We start from the raw sequence: 10,123 nt of genomic DNA on the forward strand, positions 1-10,123 counted from the left end.
GAAAACAGAAGAAAAGAAAAGAAAAGAAAAGAAAAGAAAAGAAAAGAAAAGAAAAGAAAAGAAAAGAAAAGATACTGAAGGGGTGCCTGGGTGTCTCAGTCGGTTGGGCATCTGACTTCGGCTCAAGTCATGATCTCGCGGCATGTGAATTTGAGCCCCAGGTCGGGCTCTGTGCTGACAGCTCCGAGCATGAAGCCTGCTTCAGATTCTCTGTCTCCCTCCGTCAATCACACTCTGTCTCCCTCTGTCTCTCAAAAATGAATAAACATAAAAAAAATTTTTTTTTAAATTTAAAACAAAAAAAGAAATGATACTGAATATGACACCAACAATGAGCTGTTGTAGTTTTTTTACTTTGATCTCTTTTATAGAAGGTGATAATAATCTGTGGAAAAGGCTTTACTGTACCATGCCAATATACTACAAGGAATATTTCAAAATAATACAAAAGTGATCCACAGACTTGACTATGTGAAGATCAACTGATCCAAAATGGTTTTTTCCTTAATTTTTCATAGTAATTGCCAAAAGTCCAACAAGCTGATTTTTCAAGAAAGATCATTCTAATAACTTTGAGTGTTCAATCCGTGCGATGGTCCAGTCAGGCTTTACTCCTTGTGTAAACTCCCTCTGAAATCTAGGGGAAAAATTACAAATAATATGAATCTTACATTAGTCCAAATACTTCTTGGATAACTATATCATTTCCAAATGTACATTAGAGGCAATTTTTAGCAACAAGCTAATGGTAAATCATAAATAAAAATCAAAACAAAAAAGTTTAATTTACCAATTCAATCAGCAAAAGTATCGTCACAAAATTAGAACATTTTCCACTAAAATGAGAGCATGCACAGAGGAGGGGCAGAGGGAGAAGGAGAGAGAATCTCAAGCAGGCTGCATGCCCAGTAGAGCCCAATGTGGGGCTCAGACTCATGATGGTGAGATCATAACCCGAGCTGAAATCAAGAGTCAGACGTTTAACCACCCGACCTACCTAGGTGCCCCTAAAATGAGTATTTTTAATGAACTGATATATACTCCAACATCTACCAGTCCTTGAGAGAAACTTGGGTATTATTCTGTTGTTAAATACTAGCTAGAACATATGCCTAATATGAGAAAAAATAAATTGGGCTATGGTGATGAAAAGGGTATTTTAGTGGAATTTGGTTTATATACATTAGATCAATCTTGAAAATAACAGTGTTTATGAGCTGCCCATGGCCTTAGTAGGGAATATCAGAGGGATCAAAGGTGAGTATTGATTATATTGTTCTTTAATTACAAGTGATATCTTTAAAAGGAGATGATTCTGTAGATTGAAGTATTTAAATATATATTTTATATAATTACAAATAAAGCAAAATTTAAAAAAAGAAAAAAAGCACATTTCAAATAAAGTGAAAAAATAAGGATACAATTCCCTTTTACCTTACTGAAACAGAATAGATTTTCTTAGGTCATTTTTGGGATTTATTTTAAATTAGGTTTATATACTTTCAGCAACATAATAGTATTCTCTTTTAAATATTAAATTATGTCTCCAGTAACCTGCTTGACTGATTCACTGTTCCAAATTTTATTAGCAAAAAATACACGATAGTGTCTCTTTTAAATACATTGCTAACCTACTAGATAGTACCTCTTTACAGGCAGGAACTCTTCATTTTTGTATCTGAAACCCTAACAGGGTACTTGATAAATAGGGAATGATCAGTAAATGTCTAGTGAGTGAATCACCCATGTGCCACCTGTGGCAGATTTTATTTCCCGAGTGAGGTTATAACCATACGCCCCATCCCACATGCTCTTCTGCAATGGGACCCTGCTATTGCCCGATAAAAGGTGGAATCTCTCCATGTCCTTTCAACTGTGTAGGTCCTATGACTGCTTTGACAGGTAGACTAAGGTGGAAACGATGTTCCGATCCTGGGATAGCCCTTTACCAGCCTAGCTGACCACCTGGTAAAACATGTGAACAGCTGGAGACTGCCACAGGCCCAAGCCATGAAGAGAGCCCCTGGGGAATGAGACATTATGTGCGGAAGCCAAGGAGCACCAAGTGGGGCACGTGTGAGTGAAGAAGCCATCGTGGAAATGATTTCTGCAGCCCTTGCCACCCTGGTTGATGGCAGGTGAAGCAACGAAAACCTCATGGCTGTGCCTTTCCCAAATTCCTGAGCAGTAAAGCAGCAGACAAAATAAATGGCTGCTTAGTTACTGAGTTTGGGAGTGGTTTATGACACATCGATAGACAGCTGAAACACCTTTTAATTACATTCAGCAGCATTACCTCTTTCTAATTTCTCAACACTTCTGTTTCATATCCAGTATGCCTTTATGACTTTCTCTCTTCTTAAATAACTTGTCAAATTTCAATGCTTTTCTTCCTAAAGCTCCCTTTAGCTTTCATACCTTCATACTTCCTTCATACTACCTTCCATTTTCTAGAGAAAGGAAACAATGAGATGGGATTAGACTTACTCATAGCTTGCACTAAGAAGTTGTTTAGTTTCCACGTTCTGATCCCCCAATTTAACCTGGAATACACTGGCTCCACTTAAAGTTTCACTGGGGATGTTGGCACTGGTTAGATACCAAAAGCACATCAGGATGTTAACAAACTTCCTTCCTTAGAGAAAAAACACACACACACACATACAAATACAAATCACAATAATCTATCATCCATATATTCAAAATGAAATTAGAAAGTGGCAGTAGCTACACGAGTTTGTATCTATCCTATTTTGTACGTATTCTAGTCTAACTAGAATAACAAAGTAAGATACTTACATTGATTTCTTCTTATTTTTAGAAAATTCTCCTAGGGTTTATGATATATTTACCTTCTCTGTATCTCAGAAATAATAGTTATGATTTATTGAACATGTACTATTTACCTTCATTCACTCTGCTATGTGCCTAGTGATTCTAACAAGGTCCTGGGTTAAAATCAAGTAGTGACCATGGTGCTGAGATTTAATTTGAAATGTTAGGCAGAAGAAAATATTTATCACTAAAAGTACCTATAGAAATGTTTCAAGTTAACATGCGTATGAAAAATGTTTAACTATTAAAGAGTCCTATATCAGAACTGCCTTGGAAAGTATGTAAGCAAAGGCTAGATTTCCTGTGTGCCTGGCACATAATACATTTGCAAATATTTGTAAAAGGAACAAATGAGTCAATAAATTTTGGGGAATATTATAGGGAAAAATGTTTGCATTGGACAAGGAGAAAAATGAGATAACCAGTAAAGTTCCTTTCAGTCTTTTTCATTATCTCCAAATAAATCCAATTTGGGAGTTAAACAGTTAATCTTACTTTCAAAACAGTCTTTAACTGATATTTTTTACTTTTTACTCCTCACTCTTATTTAATCTACAGCTAGACATTTAAAATGTTCAACTGTTTCCTTCAAATTAGGAAATCTGAAACATATATTCTCTATTTGAGACATGATAGCAGCCTTAGACAATCGTCATCAACTTAAGTGACAATATCTTCTCTTGTGAATGAAATAATAGTAGAGGAAGGTGCTTAGATAGAAGGGCTTAAATAACTATTACCATATCTTAACTCTTTCGTAGGTAGGTCCTTAAAGAATGAACGTATTATTTTTCTTGAATTTCTAAACATATCCACTGTACCGACAAAACCCCACTATTTCATGATTATCCACTAGTTTAGCCTATCTGGGCAATTATTTATCATTTAAAGTTGACTATGTTCCAGCAGTACCTTTCTCATCATAGTAAATGGAGATGTCTCCTGTTGATGTGTATACAATTTCATCTATGTCAGCAGCAAGGGCATTTTTATGGTTATCAGGTAATGAAGTAACCTTTTCCTTCAATATATGTAGCACCTAAGTATGGAAAAAAGCAAACCATAGTTCACCTACTGAATTTTCAAAAGCCTTTCAGTAAGCAGATGAATTCTTTATGGAATGAATTTTTCTAAACCTACTTTTTTTAATGTTTATTTATTTTAGAGAGAGAGCATGAGGAGGAAAGGAGCAAAGAGAGAGGGAGACACAGAATCCAAAGCAGGCTCCAGGCTCTGAGCTGTCAGCACAGAGCCCAACGTGAGGCTCAAACCCACGAACCGCAAGATCATGACCTGAGCTGATGTCGGATGCTTAACTGAGCCACCCCAGCACCCCTAAACCTATTTTTAAATTTACTACATTTACTCATATTCAAAAGCAATCCTGAAAGGCATCTAATTGTTCAACAGGTAATTCCTACAGAACATTCAGTACAAAAACAAGTGTAAGACATCGTATTTACTTAGCTATACCTTAAGTAGCAAGCATTCTATGCTTTTATATGACCCAAAGTACCCAAAAGTAAAGATACAAGGACTCTACTTTGGCTGATGGCACACATACTACTTTTAAGCATAAATAAGGGTAATGCATATCATTCTATTGCAAGAGAGTAATACACTTATTTTTAAAGGAAAATTAAAAGTATACTTTACCTCTTTGGCCACAAGTTCTTCCAATAGATCAAATTTACATTGTGACAGCAACTTGGACACATGAGCAAAAGCCTTTAAAAAAAAAAAAGGTGAGGAGTGGTAATCATTATTTCAAAACATCATGCAAAATACCATACAACATACAATGCTCATACTTAATTAGCTTGATATCACAAAGACTATTTTATGATAAAGGATAAGCAATGTCAAATACTATGATATGCTTCAAAGTTGCTTGGCTTGTCTCTTCTCATATGGCCTTCCCACATATACAGTAGTGAGCTGATTGCCAATTAGGTAACCACTCTTAGGACCTGGGAAAAGATGGTATATGTACAAGCATAACTCTTCACATAAGAATCCTCCTACAGAATTCCTTTTAAAATAATAATGAAGTAATCACTGTTATCACTGTAATGACTATTATATGACCCCTCCCCCTTCCCCAAGAACCCAAAGAATTTTGTAAGTAGTACATTCGAGATTGTAATGGGAGTCTGGAGATCTGGGCTGCAATCTGAACCTCATTAAGATAGGGAAGGCAGGTTTGGGAAAGTGGGAGAAAATATAATGAGTTTACACAGTCTAATACAGTGAGATGTATGAGATCCCATTTAAAAAAATATTTTATTTATTTTTGAGAGAGAGAGAGAGAGAGAGAGAGAGAGATATTATGAGCAGAGAAGGGGCAGAGAGAGACACAGAGAATCCCAAGGAGGCTCCACTCTATCAGTGCAGAGACCAATGCAGGGCTTGAACTCATGAACTGCGAGATCATGACCTGAGCCAAAACCAAGAGTTGGATGTTTAACCAAATGAACTACCCAGGTGCCCCGATATCCCATTTTAAAGTAGGGAGGAACCGACTACAATCCTCCATATTTTTAGCCGTGAGAAATGAAACTGTGTATAAGACCTACCTGTTTTCAAGTAGCTTTCAGTCTACTTGAGAAGGGAGGCAAGTAAACGGACAAGTTCAAGAATTATGACAGGGGCAAGAACAGGATGACTTGAGCAGAAGCACCACTTAAGTCAATCTGGGAGGACCAGAGAGGGCCTCTTAAAGGAAGGAACATCTCAGATGAAATGCAAAGAACTGGCAAGACAAAGCAGATGCAAAGGCATGTCAGACAGACAATAATTGTTTGGGATGGAATGTTATGGGATGAACTGTTTCCCCCGAATTCATATGTTGAAACCCTAACTCCCAGTACCTCAGGACTGAATTTGGAGACAGGGTCTTTAAAGAAGTGATTAAGTAAGATGAGGGGGGGGCCTTAGCCCAACCTGACTAGTGTCCTTATAAGAGGAAATACTGACACACAAAGCACCAGGGGCACATGCACACAGAGGTGGGGGGGGGGGGGGGGAACAAGAGTGAGGACACAGAAGACAGCCATCTGCAAGCAAAGGAGAGAGACTTCAGAAGAAACCAAACCTATCAATACCTGGATCTTGGACTTCTATCCTCTAGAACTGTGAGGAAATAAAGTTCTGTGCCCCAGACTGTGGTATTTTGTTATGGCAGCCCTGGCAAAGAGACATAATAAGAGTTGTTGAATTTTCAGAAAATGCATATATCCAAATGGATTCCAGGACCCCTTGCAAACATGTGAGAGGCCCTCAGGGTTCAAAGACACTATCTGTATTAATAAGCCTTCATGTGAGGAAGACGGGTGGTATTTAGGTAAGAAGAAAAAAGACCATAACAATCATGGTGAAACCAACCACTACATTCTAGTTTGTATGGCCAAGGTGTGATGTTTGTGTGGCCTAAGAAGATCACACCTGAGCAAATTATCTGATCAGATAATATCGATCAGGAAGCTGCTCTGAGAAGGCTTAGATGATACAGGAGTGTCTAACCTAAAGAGGCTAGGAAATAGCCTATACAACATGCAAGAAGATACAGGAAGATACAGGAAAATAAACACTATATGATTAATGTGGTTTGATGGCAGTAATAGGGAAGATGGATCATATGCACATATCAATAGTGTGACATTGTGATGTAAGAAGAAAATATACACTTGTTCTGTTCCACCTCCCGGCACAGAGTTCCTAAAACAAGCCCCTTTCAACCATACCGGAGTTCAGGCTAATGAGGTGACTCTTGTCAGAAGAACCAATCACGTGATCGGAGGGTTGAAACTTTCAGCTCCACCCCTAGACTCAGGAAGGGAAGAGGGGCTGGGGATTGAATTAATCACCAATTGCCAATGATTTAATCATTCGTGGCTAAATAATGGAACCTCCATTAAAAACCCTAACGAAGGAATTAGAAGAGCTTCCAGGTTGGTGAACATGTGGAGATGCTGGGAAAGTGGTGCACCCAGAAAGCACGGGAGCTCCATACCCTTCCCACATGCCTTGCCCTATGCATCTCTTCCATCTGGCTGCTCCTGAATTGTATTCTTTCTAAAAAACTGAAAATAGCAAGTAAAGTGCACTCCTTAGTTCTATGAGCTGTTTTGGCAAATCATGGAACTTGAGGAAGGAGAATGTGGGAACCCTCTATTTATAACTGGCCAGTTAAATGGAGGCCTAGACTTGTAATTAGCATCCGAAGTGGAGTCAGTCATGTGGGACTGAGCCCTTAACCTGTAGGATCTGTATTAACTCCAGGGAGTTAGTGTCAGAACTGTCGTAAGCTGCCCTGATGAGGCATTGATGACAAGGAGTATCTAACCTAGAGAGGCTTCTAAGAGATAGCCTTCTTTTTCATAGAAAAGGACAAAACTTAAGATATATAAGAAAACATACAGTATATGATTACTGCTGTTTGATGGCAGTAAGAGGGAAGATTCCATATTATATGTACATATTAATGGAAAGCAGGGTCTGTGGAGCTAATAAAGCTATAGCACTGGACCACATATGTCTCTGGCTCATGTGATGAATAAAAGCTTATTCAGACCATAATTAACCTTCTCAATTTCTAGTGACTGGAGACCAAGACTGCTTATAGATAGGGTCACAAGACATTGCTTACAATGCATCCTTGAGCCAACTGTTTTATCATCTGTAAAGGAGAATTAGACTAGAATGGTCCTGAAGATGCCTTTTTGTTTTCATGTTCTCTGATATAAAAAAAAAAAAATCTGAATGAACGTGCTCTAATGATAACTTGATATTCACAACCCAAGATAACATTTTATTGCTGAGAGGTTAGATTAAGGAGAAAGGGCAAGTGGAGCCCATGAGAGTAGATGAACTAGCTAAGGCTTTTGCACCAGATTATTCCTAAGCCCTAGACTTTTAAACCCATGCAAAGAAGACACAGTTGCATTATTGCATAAAGAGATCTAGTAGGGTGGAGGTTTTTTGGCCATGTCCTCTTAAATCTTAGGTGTGAAATAACTGATTTGCTTGATACAAAAGGTATGTTATAAGCATTGGTTTAAAGGAATTGATAAATATTTGCCATGGATGACCCAACATTCCTTTTGGAAATCACAATGGTTAAATGCACAAAAACCGACTTAGATGAGGCAAAACGTGTATACAGACTGGCTGATGAAAGGATGGAGATACTACTTAATAGCAAGGATGAGGGCAAAAATAGCTAATAGCTGGAGACCAGAGAGTGGTCTGGATCAGAGAGTGGCTAAAAAGTGTCCCATGCTCCTCTGTGTTCAGAGGAAATGGGGTGTAAAACCTGATTCCTGCCCAAGAAGGGGAGAGGGTTTCCATTCCTCACTGACACATAAATGAGCTGGTCCAGTCATTTAATATGTTATGAGGCACACAAGTTCATGTGTCCTCAGTGGGCATTGTGGAGGATAGTAGAATCACACCAATTTACCTCTACATGACAAAAGATTTTGAGAACTGATATGAGCAGAGGTTTACCACTTATAACGCTATTAATTAAAAGCTTTTGCTTTTTAACTTTTTTATAAACACATAAATCAGTCAAGAGTTGACTCAGGGAAGCAGGAGGCAGGAGTTAATATTGACACTGATTATATGAAGTTGGAAACATTTATTTATACAATCAGTACTGCGAAATAATTACAGTTATAGCATAAGTTTAAGGTATATGGCAGTATGAACTGGGAAATAAACTATGACTTCTATTTATCAACAGTTCTGAAATGTTCGGGAATGACAAACTCTCCGAGGGATTCGAAAGACATTTATAGATGGACTTTCATCCCAGAAAAATGCATGTACACAAAGAAATCCATAAATAATCTCAGGACCCAAAGTGACTGTTATGGGACAAGGGTAAGGCAAGGTATTATCAGCCACTCAGAAAGAAAGAGAAAGAAAAGGGAAGGGGTCAGGGTTATGAATCACCAAAGGCTATTTCTCAGTGTGTAGGATGTTATGCACTTATTAGCGACCAGGTTGCTCAGCAAATTCTTTGAAAGGGTAAAACTCCTTATCTCTAAGTTAGTCTTTAAAGAGTATGATGGGGGAGAATTCGGGGTTAGGGAGATGGGCTGGGGAGCTCTGCCAAATGGCTAGCAGGAAGTTTTGTTTTTCTACCTAAAATTACATTATTGCATTTGAAAATGCTACCTTATTTACTCTTCAAAACGATCGCATCTACTCATTCATTTATTCAACTAATATCTGTGGAGGGCCTGCTATGTGCCAGGCATGGTCTTCTTAATTTTGCAGAAAGTGATGTTCAGAAAGATAAAACCATGTAGCTTTTAGGTGGCAGAAATGGGCTTTGAATCGAATTCATTTCTATCGGATTCAAAACCTGTAGAGCAGAAAAAGGAATTGGAGGACTTCAGCTGGTGGAACTGGTGTCTCAATCGAACCCCTCTTCCTCCTCGGCGACCGTGCAAACGTAAGAAGCAGCTGAATTTTAGTCAAGAAGTAGCGGAGGGCTGTGTCTGGGTCACTACCCACTTTGGATACCTTGGGACCCAGTGAGGAAACCTCATCGCTAAACACTTTTTGCATGGAACCGCTGAATGCAGGAGAGGCGAACAGGTCACCCCCAAGCAAATGAACAAACCTGCTTCGCTCCCTCAGAGAATTCTGCGATGCTGAACTCTTGGTCGAAATAGGCCCAGATCAGGAAGGCGTAAATTCGAGTCCGAACCCAGTTGATGGGGTTGGAGAATCCCAGAATGATCATCTTGGTTTTCTGGCGCGGCTGGGGCTGCTCCTCGGCGCTGTAGCTGCGCCGGGGGTAGGCAGGGAAAGCGGAGAGGGCTGCGGGTAGTCCCGGAGGGCTGAGCAGGGGACGCTGCGGGCCCCGAGCGGGCAGCGCCGAGGCCCAAGTGACTCGAGGAAGCGGGACCGGTCCGGACCCGAGGCGGCGGCGGCAGAAGCGGCAGAGTTCAGCCAACGGCGGTCTCACCTCAGCTCCACGGGGAGTCCGGGGTCGGCCGGCCCCGCCGGGCAGCGGCGGAGCGAGCAGCAAGCGGGGCAAAAGACGAACAGCCAGCGCCATCTTTATGGCTTTTCACCCCAGTCCCTGTCTGTGCCGTGTCGAATGAAAGTCGGTGGGAAACCAGCTTGGCCGCATCCGGAGGAGACTAGAGAGTGAATCTGGCCTGTTGCTGCCACCTCTGGTGAGTCGGCCTCACTCCGGCTCTCCGGCACGCAGCTCACACGGAGGCCCTGTGGCCCCGGGCCCGGATCTCCGACCAGCCGCTCTAGCGAG

General features: G+C 40.2%; 1 protein-coding gene across 4 annotated transcripts; it reads right to left on the bottom strand.

The window, feature by feature from the left end:
* Positions 1-332: 332 nt before the first annotated feature.
* MAIP1 (matrix AAA peptidase interacting protein 1) lies at positions 333-10,122 on the bottom strand. Of its 4 annotated transcripts, none has more exons than XR_009256431.1 (5): positions 9,470-10,122; positions 4,492-4,563; positions 3,748-3,874; positions 2,297-2,450; positions 333-637 (listed from the first exon to the last, which is right to left on the bottom strand). XR_009256431.1 is itself a non-coding variant. In XM_058710019.1 (5 exons), exons 1-5 carry the CDS (start codon positions 9,908-9,910, stop codon positions 559-561), a joined length of 867 nt encoding a protein of 288 aa, XP_058566002.1. In that variant the 5' UTR covers positions 9,911-10,109; the 3' UTR covers positions 333-558. The 4 variants fall into 4 exon arrangements, 1 of the variants encoding a protein (XP_058566002.1); XR_009256429.1 differs by lacking the exon at positions 2,297-2,450 and adding an exon at positions 2,488-2,589 and having other exon boundaries at positions 9,470-10,119; XM_058710019.1 differs by lacking the exon at positions 2,297-2,450 and adding an exon at positions 2,488-2,635 and having other exon boundaries at positions 9,470-10,109.
* Between the last annotated feature and the right edge of the window lies 1 nt (position 10,123).

The sequence above is a fragment of the Neofelis nebulosa genome, chromosome 2, assembly GCF_028018385.1.
Source record: "Neofelis nebulosa isolate mNeoNeb1 chromosome 2, mNeoNeb1.pri, whole genome shotgun sequence".
NCBI lineage: Eukaryota > Metazoa > Chordata > Mammalia > Carnivora > Felidae > Neofelis > Neofelis nebulosa.

What these genes read in the sequence shown, in the direction of transcription:
- MAIP1 (XM_058710019.1), bottom strand. Translation starts at nt 9,910, where the DNA reads ATGGCGCTGGCTGTTCGTCTTTTGCCCCGCTTGCTGCTCGCTCCGCCG. An exon ending in CATTTACTATGATGAGAAAG is followed by an intron (nt 2,636 to 3,747) that starts GTACTGCTGGAA and finishes TTTTTCTCTAAG; the next exon opens with GAAGGAAGTTTGTTAACATC. An exon ending in CTTCTTAGTGCAAGCTATGA is followed by an intron (nt 638 to 2,487) that starts GTAAGTCTAATC and finishes TTTTTCCCCTAG; the next exon opens with ATTTCAGAGGGAGTTTACAC.